This window comes from Ciconia boyciana, chromosome 8 (genome assembly GCF_034638445.1).
Source record: "Ciconia boyciana chromosome 8, ASM3463844v1, whole genome shotgun sequence".
Classification (NCBI taxonomy): Eukaryota; Metazoa; Chordata; class Aves; order Ciconiiformes; family Ciconiidae; genus Ciconia; species Ciconia boyciana.
In genome coordinates, this window is record NC_132941.1 from 34919502 (window position 1) to 34943678 (window position 24177).

General features: G+C 38.8%; 1 protein-coding gene across 8 annotated transcripts in view; it reads right to left on the reverse strand.

Moving 5' to 3' along the window:
- The window catches only part of GRID1 (glutamate ionotropic receptor delta type subunit 1), a 558755-nt gene that overhangs the window by 10380 nt on the left and 524198 nt on the right, over positions 1-24177 (reverse strand). For 6 of the 8 annotated variants that reach the window (XM_072870424.1, XM_072870426.1, XM_072870425.1 and 3 more), the window contains 3 exons: positions 18696-18891; positions 10017-10183; positions 8437-8677 (listed from right to left, as the gene is read on the reverse strand). In XM_072870424.1, the coding sequence (XP_072726525.1) occupies positions 8437-8677; positions 10017-10183; positions 18696-18891 (604 nt within the window). Of the gene's footprint in view, positions 1-458; positions 8182-8436; positions 8678-10016; positions 10184-18695; positions 18892-24177 lie in introns of those variants that run through there. The other 2 variants (XM_072870431.1, XM_072870429.1) reach the window with 2 other exon arrangements.

A 24177-nucleotide genomic window follows, 5' to 3' on the forward strand; every position in this document is an offset into this window, starting at 1 on the left:
CCATCAAGTTTTTTAAAAAAATATATATTTTTTTTCCCCACAATATTAATACCTTTGATTCTTTAGTATTTTGCTAATATTGAGCACAGATTATTTCACGTATTATAAAATTATTTAAATTCAATAGATAAATAGATTTATAAATTGCTTGTTAATATTATTGTACAGTAAGTTCAATCTTCAGCAAATCACTTCAATGCAAATGTAACTTCCACTTTATGCTTTATACATGCTGGTTTCAAAGCAACTCAAGTTTGATTGTACACCACTAAAATGAATGGAAGTGTTTTGGTGATCAGGGTGAGATCAGGATCAAACTCTTATTTAATTTTATGTACATGTTAAAATGCTTAGTTGGATTAAGTCCTAAGACACTTTATAAACCACAAAAATGGAAAAAAAAATTGAGAAAACAGTCACATTTTATGTTTTTTATTTTAAACTTTTACTGATTTTGTTATTACTCAACATTCAACATCCCCTCAAAAAGTCAACTTTAAAATACCACTGTAGGCTGAGATAAAATATACAAACGTTAGCTCCATAAACATTGTGTGAAGAATCTAAAAGAATCTGACACATTAAGGCTCCAATTCAGTAAAATACATAAGCTCATGCTGAGCACATGAGTAGCCACAGAAGTTCTCTGGGACAGGTGATGTAATGCAACTTAAGCAAGTACTTAAATTCATCACCAAACTGGAACTTTAAACAGGTTGCTTCTTTCTGACTTCCCTGCATGGCAACATTCGTTTTTTAAGCTTATTTCTGTTCAATTATTTCCCACCCCGCCAAGGTTTATGCAGAGTAGATCCAGATTATACCCCTAAGAATCCCATTAGCAGGCTTTTCTTATATGACTGAGAGAAAAATTAAAGCAAACACAAAAATCCCTTCCTTGCAGCTAGGGAAATATGCTGGAACCAAACTTGAATACTTCAAATACTGCTTTGGGTAGCAGAAGCCTGGGCCCAGTGTCATTAGTCTTAGGGATGACATGTCACTTTTAAATCCATTACAGCCTTGACTTAAATCTATGGTGATCAATAGCAAGAGTTGACTGATTTCATTGGATTCTCAATGAGCACACTGTCTGTGACCAGCTATTACAGAATATTGGCTTCACTGTTAGGGACCTCTAAGGAGAAAATCTTGTTTCTTCACTCATGTAAAAAGCCAGCACTGAGTTAGTCAAAAAGCCCTTCCAGCTACTATCAGTTTCTGTACAAGGCAATTTATATATTATATCCTCCTCCTCTTTTTTTTTTCTTTAACTGACTCTTCCAGCTTATACTTCATCATCAAACAACATTAAACTTTGCATTCCAGGATGACTGATTCCTAACACCGCTTTGCTGATTTAAAAATGCTAGTTAAATGAAGTTTCTCAGCTTATTATTCAAAGCTAGTTTGAAACTGAATTTCTAGATGGCATTAAAATGCATTATTTTGCCAGTGTTTGCATTATTTATTTTCCCCAAAAAACTTTATTTATTCTTAGAAAAGTAGAATACAATACAGTGGTACAAACAAATGATCATTTATATGCAACTGAGCAAAAAATGTACAAAGATTTCAGACATGTCATAAAAATACAGAAAAAAATAATTTAAAATAAAAACAAGATAAAATATAGAGGACAGGCAATGAAGGGAAAATAAAATATCAGTTTGATGATGTCATGTTTCCTTTCACTCTCAAAAGGAACCATCCTGGGGGAAATCAAATTGTCAGCTAAAAAGATAACACCACAAAGGAGACAAGGTAAATGAAGTGACAAAGAAAAAGACAAGGAAAGTGAAAATAATGGTGAAAGCATAAGACTCTTTAATAATCAAAACCAACACTGCTGACACCGTGCTGAAGGTATGGAAGCCTCGATTGCCATGGAATAATATCTGGTTGGAGAACTGAAGTGAGACGAATACGGTGCAAACCACAATTCTTAGCAATGACAAATTTTGATCCACTGGACTCATATCTGCTAGCTCGTATTTCCACTTCCAAGGTACACTGGGTTTCATAGTCAGATGCCAGAGAAGAGTCCTAGTAGGTAACTTTCACGACTGCTAAAGCTGCAAATATGGATTTTTGAGGTAGGCTGGAATTTGCATATCATCAAACATGGAAACAGGGAAACTTAAGGCAGATCATAAAAGGCTGCCCTGGCCAGAGATACAGGTTTTCTTTCTTTCATCCTGCATACTGCCAAGATATTTGTGATAATTTTAACAGTAATTTTGCTACCTCCCACTATCCTATAGAGCTGGAAAGTATTGCAGAGTCTAGACTTTCTGAGATTCAATAACATTTAAAACATTATTAAGCTGGGAGTAGCAGGAAACAGGAATAGTAAGATGCTGTTACTAGTGCACAAGTCTGTTCCCACTCTGGACAGTACCTGAATTGCTGCCCCCTTTTAATCATCTAAAAATAAAAAGTGAAAAGAGTCTGTTGAATAAAATGATTTTGCAGAAGCATGAGAAAGTTAAGAAATCACAAACTAAGCTGTGAAGACTGTGATTGTTAATGAATTATAAATTTGACACATGTTATGAGGCAATGACTAGTAACAACTCAGGAGGTGGAAAATTATGCTATTCCTTAACCAGTAAAAAAACAAAATCTTCATGCACTACAAAATCACAAAAACACTGGGTACAGTTTCTGAAATGCTCACATTGCTAGGAGTAGCACAGTCAGTTTGGAGAAAATACATTTCTGATTTATAATATATATTATCTGAACTAAGAAAGAATCAAACCAATAATTTCTTAAGATTATTCTAACGTTGTCTTTCACGAGCTATATTAACAATAAGTGAATCAATATCAACTTTTATGGAAGACGCAACAAGTATCAGTTCCCAGTAAAAAAATCATCCTGTATAAGTGACTAATTTTCTTTGACGTAGGGTTGCCTGTTAATTTGTTTTTAGTTAATAGGTCTTGTGCACAGTGAAAAATAGGAGAATTCAAGTTTCTTTCCATGATTAATATATTTTATCTTTGCGTCTAAGTTTTCATTGTTTTGGACTATAGTATGTGGATGAACTAAGAGTGCTTTCTTAATAGTTCTGAAGAGATCTCAGAAGTAATAATCTTCAAGGGGAATAGTACATCGCAATAAGATATAGCTGATAAAGCACAGAGGATGCTGGGGAGTCCATTGCAGTAAGCAGCTACACTTGATCATAATGACAATGAAGATTTGAAAACTGTATTTCGGTGTGTCAAATGGAATAAAAGATACCAACAACCTGCTGATGTGGCGAAGCCCTTGGCAGTTAAATGATCCAAATTATATTACAGCTTACTGATATCATGAAATAAATGCATAGGACTCATACCAAAACATATAGAAATCCAGAAATAATTATTGAAAGCTCGACATTTCTATGGTACCAGGTTTCGGTAACTTTATCTGATTGCTCAGTTATTCAAAACGAACATAGAGTGACTGAACAGAGATTCCAGAAAAAATATTGTCATTTTTTATTTTACAACTCTCCAAATTCTGAAGCTTATCAAAGTCAAAATATTACGTATCAGTATTGCAGGCTGAGTAGCAGCTGTGTAAATTCAAGATTTTAACACACAGAGATACATGTATGAACTGGCTAAATTTCACTGTGGATATAGAATGGCTGGATATTAACAATAATTAGGAGAGGATGATTATAAATTCTAGAAAATCTAATTTGAAAAGGATGATCAAATGTAAATTTTCCTGAATTAGAAAATAATAAGGGCATTTAAACATTACCAGATATCTTCCCAACTTAAGAGATTACAAGCTTAAGCCCTAATAGAAGAATGCGGCATGGTGTTGCAGCTATGCATTTTTTCCTGATGTTTGAGCTAATCTTTCTTTTGTTAATCTGATTTGATAAGGATTAAATGAAGAATTAAAAGGGATAGCATTAAGATTTTCACAGCAGAACTCATTAGAAACATTTTTACAAATCTGCTTCAAATAGAATTAAAATATCTTGTATCAACATCCTGAAAAAGAAAATCAACACAGCCTTCACTCTTCTAGCAAGAAATTTCACTATTCCTTGCATGAGAGAATTGTGAACCAATGACCACTCTGTTCTTGGGAAAGTAAAGACAGTCCATCTTCCCTGAATGTTTACCTTAATGAACTGACTTAATGGGTAGAAACAATACTATTTTTTTAATCAGGTGGGGCAGATTTTCTTCATATGCAAACAATGTAAAAAATATTCCAATTGGAAGTAGTCTCCATCTGACATCTCTTCCTGTAGTCTCTCCAAATGTAGATCAGATATTCATGTCAAAGTCCAAGTTACGCTGTCAGATTTCAAAAGATAGGCTTCCTGTTCCTGCCAGTCACATAGTTAACACTACATTTTCACACTCATTGTAATTAAGAGTTGTGATTTACACCACACAGACATCTGAGTCCCTGAAAACCTCAATGTATTGGCTAAGGCTAACCTCCACAAAAGCCAAAGAAATACAAAGTGGAAGAGGAAAAGACAAGGAACTGGCAAATATCAAAACCTTAATGCCAGCTGAAAACATCTCTCCAATGCTAATGAAGGCTGTGCACATTCTTCTAGCCATAGACTTCACAAACCCTCGACATACAGAATGATAGTCTCTAAAAAAATCCTTTCTCTCTCTCTCCAGCAAGCTGCATGGCTGCCCAATCCTGTCATAAATCTGCCAGAGCGGCCATGCATCCTTCTTCCCAACACCAGTTTTTGAGTGGCAATTGTTGGCACGATACAGCCTTCCAAGTGGGTCAAGCCAAAGAGAGAATGTTACACAAGGGCTCTGCAAGTTATGACAACTCCTCATTCAATCCTGAATCCACTGTAATTTTCTGCAAGGGATTTATAAAGCTCCTAACAGGGTAAGGGTCACAGAAGCCAAACACTGCCTCCTTGTCCTTCGCCTCATGAGGTGACTTCTGCATGAGGTGACACCAAAGTCTAATCTTAGGCTGCAAGAAAAGCAGCCCCTTCTGTGACCCTCCACAAGCTCTGCATTTCACAGAAGCAAATGGTTGGGAGACAATCCAGTTCCCACAATTTTGAGGTGATATCACAATACTCGTGTTTTGCCAAAGCCTTCCCAAAAGCAGATGATGATCAGCAGCATGACTTAGGTTTGCAGCTGTTACTGAACTAACAACTTGGCTGGAGTATCAGATGCAGCCAAGAGGCAGATTTTAATGTTCTGTATATGCTATGTATGCCATAGCTCTGTTATTATGGCTATTGCTGTAGAAATGCTGGATAATACGCAGTGACAGAAATGAGATATCCCAAATACACTCCTTGTGGAAATCAAATCCTCTTTTTGCTTTTGTTCCCCTAAGCAATACTCTGCCACTGTTCCTGACTCAAGCAGAGGGGTACCCAGGACTCAATGCTCGCCTCATTCCTAGATCCTGTCCTTTCCAAAGTTTTGAAACTTGGCTCTCCTAAATACGTTGAAAATCTTCAACCAATCTACATCATCTCTTCTCAAACTTGGCTTCTCATCTTCAGTAGCCATCAGCAATCCGGCTTCAATCGCTCCTCACTAGTCGTGCATAAATAAAATATCTCTGCCCACTAATCTACCAAGAAATAGCTGCTACATTGGTTTGCTAATTTATCTGAGTGGATGTTGCGGTCACTGTGACCGAAGCCCCCTACGCCCACCCCTGGCTCGCCCTGCCGCGGGGCGGGTGGCCATCGGCGGGGGCCAGCTGGTCACGTACCTGCTCCGGCTGTGGTGGGGTCCCGGCCAGTGGAGAGGGACCGGAGCCGCTCGGTCGCCACCCCCGGCCGGGGACGCTGCCTGCAGCTGCTGCCGCTGGGGCCAGGCCGGCTTTGGGTGTGCACTGGGAGCTCGGGTCACGGTCGGTGTGAGTTTAGATCGCAACCACTACTTGGCTGTGTCACGGTGAAGCAGAGGATCCCTGAAGACCCTGCCTGTCCCTGGCACTGGGCCGCAGTCATCCTTCCCTCCGGCTGCTCTGATCTGATCCAGAGGCTGATCTGATCTCATCTCGCCACCTGCCTTTCATTGCACCCAGCTGTCCTTTTTGGGGAGCCCTCATTATGTTCCATCCTGTCTGCCCCACGTGCCCTCCTTATGCTTTCCTCACGGCCAGCTCGGCCTGTAAGCCCTCATCCCTGTGCCCTCTCCTCCGGAACATGCACTTTCTCGTTCAACCTTAACACCTACTTGCGCCAGGGCTCCCACTGACTCTGTTCCCTCTTTCTTGGCAGCTCGCACATCACTGACCTTTTCTGAGCCTGTTCGTGTGTGCTCTGCCCGAGTGTAATTTGCCTCCCTTAATGCAGACTGGCTGCGCTCTTCAGGGCAGACCCAGCCCCACACACAGGTGATCTTCCCAAGTACAGCTTTACCATATGGGTAACTTTACTATACTTCAAAAAACGGAAGCTTAAAAGTATTCTATTGTTTGTCAGGGAAACTGCAAAAGAGGATGTACAGAGCAACCCTGATCGAGAATGCACTGGAGGGAAAGAGGAGGAGAAGAGGGATGGGAAGGGGAGAAAAGATGGGATGGGGTAGCCAGGGATCTGTAATAATCCTTACAGATATAAAAAGAGAAATGAAGGGGATGGGCAAAAAGAAAATATTTAAAGTCAGGAAGACAGATCCTTTTTCAGAGATGGAAACTGAGTATTTAAAACTCCTTGCAATAAAACAGTGAATTATTTCACCTTACCTAGATGAAACTCTGCTTTTGGGGCATATTCTCATCTCACTTTACAAAGATGCACAAAGGCAAGTCCCTGAGCATAGAGAGGGGAACACACTGCAGAGTATGGCAAGAGGAATGCTCGTGCACATGCAGCATGAGGACACTTCAGGCAACGTCCCTGCCCCTTGCCCTGCCAGGCTTTCAGAGTGGGCAGTGAACCGTCTGCTGCTAGGGTTTAGGCTTTAGCAATGCTAACGTGGGGCAGGGCCTCTGGGGTTACAGAAGGAGTGACTTCTACAAGGCAGCAGGGCAAAATGCTACAGTATTTAACCAAAGAGCAATTAAATATGCACTTCTGTTCATATGAAAGATTCTTTATAAGCAAGAGTACCTACTCGTGCTCTCCCTGTGCCTGCTTTTGGAGTGCTGCGTTGTGCAAGGCAGAGACATGCTTCCTTTTACCAAAATTTCCCTTTAGCTGTTGTACGTTGTGGAGCCACAGGCAAGTGACTTTGCAGCTTTGTCCCACAAACATGGAACAGATGTTTATCACCAAGCATTTGACGGACGAATTCAAATGGGAGAAGCGAGAACTGAGAAGAATGGAATCTTACTGATAAATATTTCACAACATTACAGACTGCAACATATATCTTTAGATCCCATTTGCCAGAATTGCTTACAGGTGATAGGAACATCAATTAGTGCAGTACTCCTGGCAACCTGAGAAACATAGATTGGAATTGATGGGCTATGTACTATTTTCCAGCTGTAGTGCTGCTCGCTGCTATTATTTGCTTGTAATAAACATGCGTTCCAAGATGAAAGCACCTACAAATGCCTCAGTGTCTCCAAAGTTATAAGAGGTTAGTTTATTAAATGTTTAATCTAAACAAATACAGGCTTCATGCAAGACAGATCTGAGTATGGACTGATTATTCTATCATAGCATTGCTAACTATTACTCACTGCTGTGCACGAAAACTTCAAAACCAAGAAGTTCTCAGATATATTTTCCTGGCTAAAATATGTCACATGAAGGTCGTTTTACTCAGAGGCTCGTACTTTTAGAAATAAAACTGATTTAAAAAGAAAGGAAGCGTTTAAACAGTGTCATGGCAATACGGCTTGCTCAGTTAATAACTAGCTGCTTTCTTTTTAATTGCTCGTGTACCTCTTCAAACTCAGCCTAGGTCAGCCATGAGGGAAAACAGCCACCAGCTGCTGGCAGCTGCACAGCCTGCGCAGGATGGGCATGGTTCTCACAACAGATGGATGGGGTCTCAGATCAGATAAAACATTACCACAGATGGCACAACTGGGTGCCCGGGACTGGCCTCCCCATCACTCACAGCAGAGAGGCCGAGGGCATGTTTCTGAACTACTCTCTTACCCCTAAAGGTGGTCTCTCCAGGTCAGGGTTGAGGCACATTGGTGGGGCAATGTGGGGAAGTTTGCACTGCTGCTGCCCATGCTGTATCTGCTCTATAAATAAATAGAGGACTTTAGTCTCTCCAGGGCTGTCAGTTTGGCACCTTCCATGTGCACAAAAGACATATTTTGGTTTTTTTATTTGTTTAGAAACAACCACCCAAAAAGTTATATGCAAAGCTTAGTATGGCAAATCAAAATAAATCAAATTTATTGTATGAGAGCACCTAAAATCCCACAACTTCCACTCGCTCTCTCTTTCTTTTGTGTTTTCTACTTTTAATTGTGATAAGAATAAAAGTTATGGACCTCTTTCGGTGTTTCTTGATGACAACGGTTGCTGTTCCACCACAACTCCAATGCTGCCACCAAGCATGCAAGAAGAAGGCCTATTGCTAAAATGCAGAAAACGCCTGCAAAACTGTGAAGCTTGAGTGCCTTCCCATCTGTCTGTGCGTTGGTATGGCTATTCAGGTCACAACGTCCCATCCGTGGCCACCATTTCTGTTTAAGAACATCCAAATCTCCGCTTTCTTGCAACTCTAAGATCCTGCAGAAATTTCAAAAGACAAGTATTATTTTCAATGATAGTTTTTCACAGGTTTTTGGTCTTTTCCATATGTTGCATAACTCTTAAATCTACTGTCCCACAATTCAAAATTCCATCCCACCACCACCACCGTGTAGTATTCTTCATCTGAAACTCAGTTATACCAGGATTTCTTTCTACTCACAGCAGCAGGTAAACTCTACTGGGTAACTTTAGAAAAATAAGATACTCAGAAATTCCACTGCAATGCAACAAGTATTTCCAAGGGAAATCACCATATTCCAGTTCAGCATGGCTGGTCTGGCTACATTCAGCCGCAACAGCTGGTCCCACTAGTGAAATGCTCAACCCACTCCACTGCTCCCACAATAATTTCAAAATCATGTGAGACTAAGCATGCTACTATTTGTGCGCCACAGCACAAATCTGTTTAAGCAGTGACCAACTCATTTGCTTCAGCAAATGTAGTTTATTCAAAACGATTTTACTTCAATGCTGTTACTTCATGCCTGAATTACTGTGTTAACAGTTGCTAATTAATCATTGTTTTGCCTCTTGTGAAGTGTCCCTTCTCTCCATGAATGATTCATTTTGGATTTGGTTTGATAACTGTTTTAGCTGTTTACTAACAATCTTTTCTCTTGAAGCAGCTTTGTCTCTGGTTATGCAGCTGGAGTTTTACCCCTTTTATAAAGAAGGAGCGAGACGAGGAAATCTTGCTTCAGCTCCCTGCCTGGAGCAGAGCACCCGCTCACCTTCTGCTAAGGCCACACATGCCTGCACAACTGCATGTCTTCATTTCAGTGTACGTATTCACATGAAAAAGATATTCCTAGTTGATAGCTCAGAGATCACTAAATGGCATAGTCTTATAGTCTTGGCAATCCCATGCAATACTCAGCAATTCTTGTTTTCCTGTACCGTTGGGAGGCTTCAACCTGTCTCTCCATCCTAAAGGGTAAACCAGGGCATTATTACTTGCTTACTGTAGGGAGCAACACATTGTTTCATAGCCTGCAAAACGTAGCATGAATCAAAGATCTCTCTTCAATCTCTCCCCTAGCTCATACAAAGCTCTGAGGACATCAATCCTTTTTCTGCCGGAGGCAGTGCTGCCTGGAGGTGTGAGGCCACATGCCACCTCCAGTCCCCTCCTCCCTAAGCAGATGCACGTGGAGCAGAAGTAGCAGCTTTGTTGAAGCCTGAACTCGTAACCTCTCTGCTGTCATTTATTCACTGTCCTTTATTCAATAATTGCCAAAATTAATGTCAACCACAAATGGGATACCTTGCTGGTTGTAGAGAGGAATCCTATAAAATGAGCTTTGTTTCAGTTTACCTCTGGGAGAAAAGATCTCTGTAGGGGCTTCCATGCTGGAGTGCTATCCCATATCCTTTGCTGCTGATGCTGTTTCCAATGACTGTCACAGAGCATTCATCATCCGTCAGTGCAGCATATTCCACCACTGTCACATCCCACAGGAAAGCATAGTTTCCTTTCTTTGCCTGTAAATACATCATGAACACAACAAAATCTAAACTAAACTACACTTCTAGGTAGGAAAAAACCAAGCAAACAAACAAACCCTGAGCTTGTCATTAGACCATGGTGGTATTTCGTTAGGTCACAGTTTATCCATAGACCTCCAACATCTTAATACATTTCTAACACTCTTCCCTCCCAGCGGTATCTCATCCACATCAAACCTTGCTAAAATGTCTTCCATTTTTAATAGGAATACATAGGGTAACATAGCCAACTGTAAGTGTAGGCAAGGCTTACATAACAGGTAATTATCAATGAAAGCTATTGCCTTAGCTGATGAAATGTGATGTATGTTTTGTAGGAGACATGGACTAGCAGGCATGTGACCGGGTCCATGCATTCATGTAACTAGATGGGTGCTGTATGAGCACTAAGTGGTGCTTCCTAGTCATCACAGTCACCAAAATGGTAACTTTACAGGTTTCCTCATATTAATGTGTAAATAAACTAAGCCCTTCTGAGACCTGTTAGTCCTGTAACAAAAGGCATGCTCTGAGCTTAAAGAGTTCGCTCTTCTTTTCACAGGTAACAAGAGTCACCAGCATCTCCTCTTATCTCAGTTTTGGGACAAGTATTGTTTTATTTTAGCACACACCCACGCAGGTGTCCTTAAATGTCAGCCTTAATTGGGATTCAAACCATTGCCTGCACGCAGTGCATACGAATGTAAATCACCTTACTTAACATAAGATGTAAGAAACATCTCTGGATAGGGATTCAGTAAAGAAAAAGACATCATTTTGTTTGGTTAAAGTAATCATTGGTTTCCTAATATATTTAAGTAGTATGTTTTTAAGTCTCTAGTGAGCATACAGAGCACAACGGAACAGACGGGCTGGAACATCTAATGCAAATAAATGAGTAGTCACGACCGTAGACTTCCAAGACTTTTATTTAAAAAAAAAAACAACAAAACTTAGGGTGATTTCAGATCTTTCTTTAGCTCAGAACAAAGCAAGGCAGGAAGGGAAGTCCTGCATACATTTCTTTATGGGAACTGAATCACTAAGCTCCCCTAGCAAATGCCTGCAGCTCTGACACAGAATTAGCTCATCCTTCCGCATATTTTCCATTTTTGTGTAAGCTCAGTTTTTAATTCACCTGTAAGCCTATAAGACTCCCTTAGTTATTTTATTGTATTGGATTCCTCAGTTGAGCAATTAAGCTACTTTTACTTCACCATGCTTTGATATAAACCATAGCTTTCTGAAGTCCTTGACAGTTGTTTAAACATGACAATAAATCAAACGGGTGAGTTACCCTCTAGTGGGCAGAATCCAGGGAAACAAAGATTAAAGTATGTTGTCTGTTTTTTCTGTAAGCTTCTTGCCATGATCCACCTCTTTCCCCCTCTTCCCTTTTATCTGCATCAAGGCAATTAGAGATCCCCAAATTCATTTGCTTCTGAGTTAAACCAGAGTAAAAATGTTATATCCTTTCTCTTTGGTAAGATTTAAATGAGCCTGTACTGACCACTTTGAAAATAATTTTTTGTTAAGGGTATGCCACCGTTGTGGGTTTGTCCCCACTTTCTCCTTTGCCACCTCCCTGGTCAGTTCAGAGTTACAGTAATTAATGCATATGGCCTCAGACAACTATTGCTATACTAGTACAAAACATCATTAAAATCTAAACTACAGTATGGGCCTTACAGGAGTTATTCAAATAGGAGCCACAGGATTCCACTGTTAAAATCATACATTGATTTAGCTGACACAACTTATTAAACTAGCATGTTCATAAAAATATATCTCACTTAAATGTCACTGTATGAAACCAGACCAGAGCAAGACTTCCACATCTGCATTGTAATACTATCCCTGGCTGTCTATCTAAAGTGAAAATAGTGGCACAAAGGAGGAAAGAACAAACAAATCGCTCTTTACTATATGCGACAGCCAGAAAAGGCTTCATAACCTATCAACACAAGGATGTGTAAAAAATTAAGGATGGCAAGGGAGTGATTCCTCAAGGCATCTAGCCTATATTCAGCCAGCAACCTACATTCTTGGAAGTCTAAATTATGCTTTTCAAAGGTATTTTCTGAATGATCATGTACCCATAATTAACTGCATTGTTAGTGGCAAATCTCTGCATCTTGCCCTCTGCTCTTCCTGTGATGGGCTTTAACAATTCACATTTTATGCTTTCACATCTGCGATGGTGCTGATAGGCCTCCTGCCTGGCTAGGGAAAACAGGCAATGGGCATCAGTCCCACTGGCATTCCTGGCAGGGAAGGACCATCAAAAGCCCTGTTTTTGCACATCTCAGGCAGGTTGTGTTCTATGGTAAATAGTACACAGGCTTTTACTACCTATGATAGAAAACTGTCCAAGTTCAAGTGTGTTAAAAATATGTACTCATGGGACCAAAGACAATGGCATTTGTTACTGTACACAGAATTTATTCAAAATCTATGTTATTAGAGAACAAAAACTTGCCTGATGGATGTACAGAAAGAGGAGACCCAGAAAAGATTTGGCCTAAATCACTGTGCTAAAACATGTCTTTCATTTTTCTGGTGTTTTTTTGTATGTTTGTTTGTTTTAAATAGTTGTATCAGAATTGCTCTGTAGATCGTCTTTTCAAATTTACAATTTACAAAAGAAGAACACTGACAACATGTCATACATTCCTCATCTTTTTCTTAGTAATACTTCAGGAACAGAGTCTTCTTCAAATATTCAATTTCAATTATAAGGCAATGTCTAGAGAAAAATCACATTATTGATTCTACTTTTCAAGCCTCGGTTTTCTGTATGTTATTTTATATAGAAGAGCTTTGTACATTGACTTTCAATGTTAGACAGCAGATCTTTTGACAAGGTCTACTTCTCTTGCATTTGCAAAGTTGCTATCCTAAGTTATGTCCTACAACTGTAAGTGGTCAATAAAAAAAGTCTATCAGGTCTCTTCATATCAATTTTATATTTTTTATGACATAAATCATTCTATCCTGTGCCATGACATCTGTAGAGCATTATTTCTCTAACAGCCTGGTCATTTTAGCATAAACAGGAATCTGAGTTTTCAACTCTTAGTTATGCATACTTCTCAACTCCCAGAAATACTGGATGTAAGACTGTTTCCCCTCTCTGATTGTCAAAAACAGAATCTCCAATGATCCCTTTTTTCTAAGGGAAGATTTGTCTCTTCCAAAACTTCTTCCACTTGTGTAATTTTCTTCTCTGAAGAAATGTTCATTGCATGGAAAGCTTCCTTATGACCAAATGTTTAGTTGCAGTCTAAATTCAGCATCCTTCCCATCCTTGTAATATCTGCTGTGACAACTAAGCAGTATCATTTGTTCAATTTAAAGAATTTGAAAAACGTATGTACAAGACACACAACCAGACACATACATATGTGTGTTTGAGATATGTTTACTTTTTATGCACCTTCACTAGGCAACCAGTAAAAGCCAAATAAAATCAAACTGACACTTATTTTCAACCAAAAAGAAACCCAAAACTTACTAAAAGTAGTTTAAACTTTTCATTTTTGTCATGTGAAAGAATGCATGTGTGCACATGTGTGTACCCGTTAGCTTCCAGGCCAGAGGGGTACTGGAGGTAGGAAGACTAAGAATTGCAGGAAACACCTGGCACCAACCCATGGGACGTATGAGCAGGAAACATATTAAGGCTCCCTAGTTGCATATGACACAGATGTACCTACCTATGCAACCGAGTCCTGACCACAATACAGCAAAGATCCATATCCTCAGGCTCTTGCATTCACAGCTCAACCATCTAAAGCCTGCATTGTATACTTTTAGGGCCCAAAATAGAATAAAAATATTCTAGTGATCAGACCTCATTGCAAAGACAATATATAGAGAGAGGTGGTAAAAGGGAATGTGGCAAATACCAGCTGAGAATAGGTAAGATAGCTTGAATACAGAATGGCTGAAATGAAACACAGAATAATTAGCTAAAATTTATACTTTAGACTTTTAATTGGCTTTCATATTTTTCCCCTTTGCTATGGCCTTATTGTGACTCTCAGCATGCAGGCATATTGCAGAACAAAACAAAAATAGCTCAGTTAAACATTCAAAAAACTCTTTAACAGAAATTCAGCCAAAGCAGCACTCATTTATTCCACTCAGGTGGAACTACTATGATGGTTTACACCAAAGACACCAGATTTATCTTTGGTTGAAAGGTTTAAGAAAACAGATTTAAGAAAAAAAGAACCCCCTAGGCAATACTTATATTAAAAATATTTCTTCTTCACAATCATAAAAAATTAAATGGCCAAGGAAGATTGCCTCCTAGGTATAAGAAAGACCACAAAGAGATTAGTAATACTTCAGTAAAGCGGTGAGCAACCTCATAATGTCACTCTTCAACATGGAGGGAAATAGAAGAATATTGTTCAAAGGATCCTGGTTTACTGACAGTAAAATGATGTTTTTCCAAAGAAAGCATGGTAAGAAATAATAATAACTTGAAAAAAGATGAATTTCAGATTAATCACTAGTATGTCCATGATTTATCTGAAACCTTATCCAAAACCATACTGAAGACAGAAGTGCAAGAATAATGCAACATTCATCATTAATTTACTGCCAGAATGGAGTGTCAATGTAGCTCATCCCATTATATGGGTGGTATACAGTGGTAGCTATATGGTACCACAGAAATATCAAAAAGTGATGTTTACATTGGCATTAGTGGAATAGTTCAAAAACATGCTTGGGTAACATTTATTATCTATTAAAAAGTGCTTTAAGAGAAGCAACACAGTTCTAATAAAAAGAAAACATGCCATTTAATCCTGTTCAAATGATTTAAAAATTAATATAATTAAGGAGTCACTAAAGGATGTCATATATTCAGGCTTTAAGGAAGCATTTGCTTTCACTCCACATGAGGACCCATGAAAACATATGGATGAGCAATTACAATTTACAATATAAAATTAATTGTGGACAATAAATTATTGGAAAAAATAGTTTAAAAAAATCCTATTCATTGAACGTGTAAATTACTTTTACTCTCAAAATAAAAATGAACAGAGGTGACTTCAACAAGAAATGCTCTGATTTAATGTTTAGCTTTCATTAAGGGAAAGAAACTTTTTGAAGGAAGCAAAAAAGGGAAGGAATAAACTCTTACTGTGCCATTGCCTAAATCAATGATACATGCACATTTTGTACTGTACCTGGTTTTGATCACTTCATCAAAAGTCATATAGAGGAAGAAAAGAAAGGATTCAGAGTAATTTTGGCACCAAATTGACTGGGCAGGGGAACAGTCTCCACCAAAGCATTTAAAAAAATACAATAACAGTTTAATTCTCCTATGTATATATAAAAGATATATATATGGGAATACATAGGGATCATATTACTTCATTTGTTCAAAGCAAAAATGGCTGCCCACAATGAAAAAAGCCACAGGTTATTACATATACTGTGGTGACTAATAATTACCCTGAAGAACTGATTGCCACCGGGTATTATGCACACAGTTTGCTGAGTTTTACAAATGGCTTAGAAACGTGTGCAATTCCAATGCCAATGTCCACCTGGGATAAGACAGCAGGAGCTGCATGCTTCTTGGGCATCCGGGCTGCAGCTTGACCCAGAAAGACACTTCCCGTATGACAGTGTTAGTCAATCCTCATCTGTTATAGTACCAGAAAACTCAAGTGGCAAAATAGCATTTTGTATGGACTGGTGGATTGTCTGGTAACCTCCTCTTAACACTATGTAGAGACATTTATGAATAGGAGGACGTTTTCCATCTGCAATGCACTTTCAATTGCCTTGGGACTACAACAAAAGCAACTTGCCCCTCCAGCTCTGAAATGTCCTTCTGTCGCTTGTGTGACTTTGCAGTGTATTAATGCCCTTTTCGTGGCTCTACCAGTGTGGCAAAAGCTGTGCCTTGACAATGGGAGATGGTCATTGTGGCTATAGGGACTGCGCTGTGTCTGAAAAGAGATCTCTGCCATGGCAACCAAATGCCACAGAAGCTTTCAGGACTGTCTTCCACTATTATCCTTTTGTTTTTAGCCAGTCAAAGGGAGTAGGAAAACCTCTGGGAGATGGAGAGAGGTAAAGGGAATAGAGACAAACATCTAAAATACCTGCCTGTACCATAAATAAGCAGCACTCTCCTGTTTTGCATTGAAGCAGCATTGCTCTGTTTGTAACTGCAGCTGAACTGCGATGCTGTCTGAAGAAAATGGAAAGGGGAAGGAGAGGAGAAAGCGTAGTAGTGATTTTTTTTTCACTGTGTCAGGCAAGTCCTCATTCAGAAAAATGTGTTAGGGATCTTTTTATGCTAGAGAGATTTAGATTTCCCATTTCCTATAAAATACACTTTTAAGGCACATTTACATTTCTTTCATGCAGCAGTTCATGTTTACAGATGGAAAGTCCCATTTCCTTTGCTGACATCAGTTCTCCTTTAGAAAAACAGAATTTCTAGCCATAATACATGGAAACCTTCTCTGTTTATTCAAAGAGTTCAATGAGCTAGGAACAGCAACATTTAAACTATAAACACAACAGTTTAGTTGACAATGTTATTAAATATTAAGCCCAATTTGTGTAGGTGCCTAATCAAATAGCAGCCTTGGTCAGCTTTGGGGACTGAAGTAAATTTGGTTATTTTTGACGTTAGTTGAATGAGCTGATCAAGTTATATAAAAATCACCCTACAATACTGAAATCAAACTTAATATGAAAAGTTATTATCACGTAGATAGGATGGAGTTGCCAGCTCCATACAGGCAACGTAGTTGGTATTCTAAACAGCCTGGCAATCTAGTAACATTTCTGGCTTAGGCAAATCTAGCTATCGTAAAAGGCAGTATGCAGTAGGCTTACAGAATAGGAGCATTTACAATCTCACAGCTAAAGAGCATCCACTGACATAAGAATGGTAAAAACAAACAAACAAACAAAATACTGTGTATTTTTCTGTGTATACTGTTTTATTATTGGTTTTAATGCCAGGGTACATAGAAAAGTACTTACTTAATGTCTCTATTTCTACCTCCTTTAAATGTTAACAAAGTTTCTCAAAACAGAGGCCTCATTTTCATAAGTGTTAAGCAGATTAAAAAAAAAAGCAACACACTGCAGACTTTGCTATTGCCAGAGCTCTACCTTGTACCAAGGAAGAAAGGCTCCTTGAGCTGAGTGCAGAGGGCTTTAGGAAAGCTCAGCTGGGAGGAGGGAGAAAAGGCAGGGTGAACCAAAACTATTGACTAAATAGACCTGAGGAGAAGAGACAAGAGCGTTTGTATAAGGATTTTGTTCAAAAGTCAAACAAACAGTTGAGAATCTTATGTTAAAGGACTTTGATTTGGGAAATGGGATGGCCTGTGTTGCTGTGTTCAGCCCGGTTATGGCACTGTAAAACCCAGTAAATTTTGGATGCTTTCCCTCTGACTGTTCAGAAAAGGTTTCAAAGATTCAAAGAAAAAAAAGAAACCCAAGCCCCAACCATTTTATTTTTTCCCACTTACAAAAGCATAAAGAACTAGTAATATATTTATTCAGAATCAGTGTTTCAGACAACAGAATAACTTTGATCAAACAATCACTACGTTAATAACAGCTGTTTGCTTGTTTTGTGAAAAAAATCAATTGACAAATAAAGGGGACAGTTATCACTAAAGGAACAGCACATTAAACTTTCACCATGTCTGCATCCCTTCTGCCATAATGTACTCCTGGACACATGTGGTTTGATGTTATTTACTATCTGTTTTTGCTGAGCTACAAGACGGGAAGCAGAGAAGAGCAGAGGCAGACTAAGTGAGAAAGTGGGGACATGTTTATTTGCATGATGTGGACCAGGACTGTTTATCACAGGACTCAGCACAAGGATGTAGGATCCCAAGCCATTATATATCAGCCCTTGAATCCCACATCAATGCTCAGCTTCACCAAAAAATCATGTAGTCATATCTGAGAGAAATAAAAGTTAGGTGAAAGCATAGTGACATGTGAAGGAGTATATGCATTTTCTTTACATTTGGAATAAACAAAGAAAATCTTGCATTAAATTTCTGTTCTAAGAGAAATGAGTATACGTTCAGTGAATCCCTTGATTCTTACTCATGTTTCCAATAAGTTCAATCCATCAACTCAGAAAAAAAACCACTCAAATGAGCAAAGGACAAGAGTTAGTACCTGAATAATATAATGAATGACATTCAAAATGGTATTATCAGAGCTCCCAAGAAACTGAGAAACCTTGTGGCCAGATCCAAAGAAAGACTTATATCCTGAAGGCTTAGGCAGAGCTAAGGTACTTAAATTCAAAACCATGACCCCAAAATATGATTCTTATCTGCCATCGAGTTACTGAAAGGAACTTTAGATAGGGATTTTTTTTTTAAATTACTATGTGATTGCTTTCCTGTGACTTAACATTATTAACTCCATGCAAACAACATTGATACAGCACAAAAATTAAATGAAAACCCCTGTGATCCAGTCTTACCTTCCTGATGCCTTCAGAAGGGTTCGATACACAATTATCTGCCCCATTATTCTTACTGATAGTCCTCCACAGTTCAGCAAATGTGTTATCCTGCTCCAAAGGGTTTGTCCCTTTTGCTTTAAAGTATTCATACACTGCTGAATCCCTGACTGTACCGTAAGATATATCCATTTGTTTGGAGAGATCCTGAAATGTTCTGAAATTCAAGCGATACTGAGATATTAGTATTATGTAGTACATTACCAAGCTTTCATTCATTAAATGGTTTCTTTCTATGTCTATCATTAGTCAGAAAGCACTTAGCCTCACCAAGTAATATTTGCATATCTCTTTCCTCATCGTAAAAGAAAACCAAGGAGTAATTTAATTGTATTGAGATCATATGAATTTAACTATACCCGAGCTCTTTTTCACCCCAGTAAAATTTTTTTGGACAGTTAACATTCATGTTAAGTTTACGATGCCAAGTTTGCACAAGAATGTAGTGCAATAAGGACTTACTCGAGCACAGGAAAAACTCAGATTATAAATATAAACTTCCAGACCCATCAGCATCACCAGAAATACCTTGCAGAATTCAGTGGAATTAGTTTGCAGTTACACCAATACTCCATCTGACTCCAAATCAATACGACTGTTTTAAACAAACAAATAAAAGCCTCGCTTCCAATTTCCACTAAGTCTCTCTCTCTCTCTCTTTTCACAGCCTCTGGTAAAACAGGCATTTTTCATTCACACACAGGCCTAACTTTCATTTACTCATCATACCGCTCTGGAAGTGTAAATGGGCCTCAACCTGAGTGGCTGTGAATGCACCATTTATTTTCAAATTGTACAGAATGTAATTCACTCCTGTTTTACAGCCTTTTCTGCAGAGAAGGGTGTAAATCACTGCCTGCATCAATGAAAACCAGGCCAAGTTTCAAAACATTTAAGGTGGCATTACTGCCATCAGAAGAAGCATCCTAGCTGTTTCCCACCTTCAGAGGTTCATTCCCACTCCTGTGCCTCCTTCCTTTGTCCTCAAACGTCACTTCTGTGCGGTGGCACCATTTTTTTCATCTGAGCATACACACAGACAAACACACATTCAACCATTGACCACCACATGCGGCAGCAGGGACCAAACTGGATCTTATAAATAATGGTTTATTTTATGTTTTACAAATGTATAACTTCCCATAATAACAATTACATGCTTCTGATATGACCGACTAATGCTGTTTGAGATCAGTAAGACTAAAGCAACCCTCCCTGCCACCCTCACCCCCTTTCTTTTTTCTCAAAAGCAGTCTTTCAGAAAAAAAAATCCTCCTGAAAACGTCTGAAAGGCCCACTCATGCCACCTCCCACCTGCCTCCAGCTCCTGGAGCCACAAAAGCAAAACATTTTGCCTTGCAGCTCTTGCAGAGGATTTCTTCACAATGCTCGTGAGAAGCCTTCCCTTGGCCCATGAGCTGAAGCTGTTTTCCACAGCTGAAGACTTGTCATAGACAATATTTTTCTGCCACCCTCTTCCCTGCTTCACTGGGGGGATGCCACTGCTTACACCTCACATACCTGTAAGATTCCCTGCCACATTATTTAAAGCAAAGCAATCTGGGTACCTACACAATGCTACATAAAAATATGTAGAAAACTCTTCCATCTTCGCCGTCACATCACCTCCAAGCCTCCCAGGTTTGACTCCAAAAGGGCCCCTTTGCCTGGCCACATTGTGTGGGAGCCTGCCAGCTCTGTCCCCAGAGCTGGATCTCAGCAGCGATGCCTCTCCCATCCCTGCCAAAACTCTTCAAACTCACGAGCTGCTTCGAACAGTTTAAGTGGTTTAAGTTCTTAAATTGTGTTAAGGACTTTTTATCATTTTAAGCTGTTAAGCAGCTTTAAGTAAGACTGTGTGAACAGTTTTTTTCTATATACATTGCAGACTTGTGGATTTGGGCTGACTCTGGGAGTTACATCAAAACCCAAACCTCCTATTATTTCTCTAGCTCTGTATATGGCACTTTGGTAAAGTACAAAATGAACACCCTGGATGTTGCTGGAAATTCAAAATTCTAATGAAAAATGACAAAATTCCTGACAGTTTTCTTCCTCTCTTTGTGTAACAATCCTGAAAGTTATATTCTGGTTTCCTAAATGTTTCCTGTACATTTCATTGAACAGGACCATTTTTCCTCCAGTCTTGATCTAAATGATTACACGCTACATTTAGTTCCTTCTTTGTTTTTTAAAATAAGTTTCATCGTATCTCATGGAATTACATACATCCTGGGGACAGATGATCTGGCTGTTAAAAGACACATTTCTGTCTATGCCATGTACAAATGACTAAGAAAGGTACTCAATACACACAGGAGGGTTTCTGTGGCAACCTTTTTCACACCGGGCTTGGCGTATGGATTCCAGGATGTGTAGGAGTGCATGTTTGGTAGAAGCACGGTAGCAGAAACATGTTTAGCTAATGTTCTTTAACACAGCTTTCAGCTGATAACAGCTTTACAAATGCCTACTGCTCATGCTGCCAGTCTGTTTGAAAGTTTGAACATGAGAGTTTGGATATTAAAAAAAAATTAAACCTGCAGTTTTAATAACGTCAGTATTTTCTGGATCACTTCTACTGCCTCTGCTGCTGTGGAGGCTTTTTGTCAGAAATATGCCTTTTGTTTTAGCTAAATTGTACTTTATTGACAATCAGTACTTTTGTTTTAGGTAAATTACATTTTATTGACAATCAGTACTGTACAAAAGCACAGTACATCTTGCTTTTTGAGCAGCACAGTTTCTTCAATTCTCTAAACATCACAGTGCACAGTGAGCAAATTCAGGGTTTAAGTCAAGTGCTTTGCTGGCCCAGTAAGCAGATAATCAGTACTGGTGGCAGGGAGGGAAGCACAGCCTTTGCCTGGGTGTGGTAAGGCAACTACTGCCCCTTTAGCTGGCAGAATGTCCTTAGAAGAGATAATATGGAGTATTGCGTATCCTAAGGATCGCATGTGCCTTTCTTGCAGTGCCCCATTTGATGTATTATAAGAACAGCCACTGCCACAGGAAATTCTCCATACTGCACCATCCTTGGAAATATCCTGTGAGAGGCAGATGGTCACCAAAGGACACAGTGAGGGTCACAGTAGGTAACCAAGTTTGTGAGCAGTTCCTGTAGCATAAATTCAGAAGGATGGTGACTGTTTGGGTGAGAAAACAACCTTATGCCTTTACCAAATGGACCACTTAGCCAAAAACCTATCTCAGAAATTATCCTGACAGGGAATGGTCTAGACCACAGTTCTTAGCTGGTATAAAAAATGTCTCTATACTGTATTTCTGCACTGAAAGTGGAGGCAATGCTCAGCATCTCCATCACCAGAGAGGTGATCAAAAGATCTGGGCATGGCAGGTACAGTCACATACATAAATGGCACTGAATGGAGATTAGTATCTCCTAGCTTTTACAGGATGAAGTAAGATCATCACAAGTGCAGGTTTTAACCATTTTTATTTTAGCTCCCTTAGATCTGCCATTGCTAGACAAAATCATTCCCTGCCACATCTCAGATACTGCTTGTATCTTACAATTGTGTCATTCTCTAAAGGCAGCTGTTCTCATCATTCTTAGACTTTATTTTTGCGACCAGCCATTAGCTGGACCCACCTTGTTCAGCAACTCAAATTCTTGGCTCCCTTTCCTATGGCAAAGATTTCATGCATTTAATATATAAAATTATTTGCAACAAAAACGTGTAGCATAACAAGATGCCCCATTAACCTTACCACCTCAATTATTGGATCTCACAACCCATTAAGGTCTCTCTGTAAGTGTGATTAAAGATAAAGCTAGTAAAGCAGAAAAAGCCAATGTTCCTCACTTACAGTTATAGGAGCCAGACTTCAATTTATAGATAAATACATCCACTGTGTGATTGCTATAATAGGCAAGTATGTGTAAACCAATTGATTTAAGTAAATGTATCTGTGGTCAATCTAAACAAAAATGGTGTCTTTTAAAACTGTATTACCAGCTAAAATATTTAACGCATGTAGTTATGCCTGCTAGGTAAATGCAACAATTGATACATAATTTCCAGTGAGGTTGCAATTACTTCATGTAAAGTCAACTGAAAACTGGACTTTCTGCTTGTTTTATTTTTTAGAAACATACTGACATAAACCATATGCTGCAGAATAAACACTCAGGCATTAGCTGTACTAGCATTTATAATTAGACGTCTAGAAATAATTGCCAGAATAAAAATACTGGTTAAGTTACACTTTTTGGAGATGTTTTCTTACTAGTAAAAGGTTCGTGTAGCTGTAGATGTCTACACTAAAAATGTGCTGCGAGTATAGGTTTATTTTACTCTGGAACTGCTATAAACCCAAGACTTTCTGGATGAATAATACAAACAAACCTTGTCTAAGTGACAGACTAAACCTGTCACTTGGTGCTTTGAAGTAACTGCTGATCAATTAACTCAACTGGAGTCATCAGGACCATCAGATGTGATCAAAGTAATTAAAAAAAAAAAACAGTCTTCTGTCATTTCTAAATTTAAAAAAATGGTATTTTCTTTCTTTTCGTAGCAACTTTAATTATTTTTTTTTAATTTAAAGAAGGTCTTTAAGCAAAGGAACAAGGAAAAAAAGCAAAAAATACTTGCTTATTGGGTTTTTCCTCATTCTTTTTTTTTAAAGTTTGTAGCAAGCTGCACACCTGGACTCCTGTGTGTAAAGTCTATGACCGTAAACAAGCCAATCAGCTGGCACCGTAGTGTCATGCAGTACTGGTCTTTTAGATCACAGTATTAACCGTGACATTTTGTCTTGACTTCAGCCTTAGAGAAACCATAATGGGAAAATCCTGACAGCTCCTTGATTTCGAGTAGTTTCTCATTAGCATTCACAACTGCACGTGTTCTGACACTGTAAAACTGGATTTTTCCAGTCTGCTATTACTTATGGGAAAATAATATTTCAGCAGTTTCTGAATCCACAGTATTATTTAAAATGATGCAAGATTTTTCATGCTTAGTTCCTGTTCGTTTGTCTGCACATATACCATTAGGAATAATAAGGCTTAAGGTTAGACATAGAAGTAGTGATCAGCTCTCTACCCTCGTTCTTCCGCGTTGTGAGTACACTCCAGAGTAATCTCTCCCTTCACAGCACTACGTATGTTTTGTCAAATAATACAATATAAATAATTCCTCTCAACTAAAATGAATTAATTTTCTTAATTAATATTAATCTCTAAGTCATATACAGACAATAAAATAAATTTACTGCTTTTTCCATATTTGGCAGAGAAAGCTCTGTTCTTCTTTTACCTAAGGAAGACAGTACCCTGAGATTTTTGCTCAACACAGCATAATGTTTTAGGTAATGGCTGCCATCAAGATAAAGCGTCCCAGAGATGATGAGACTTCTTAAGCTGCTCTACCTAAATAAAGCCTTAGAAATGCATACATAAAACATATGGCACAGG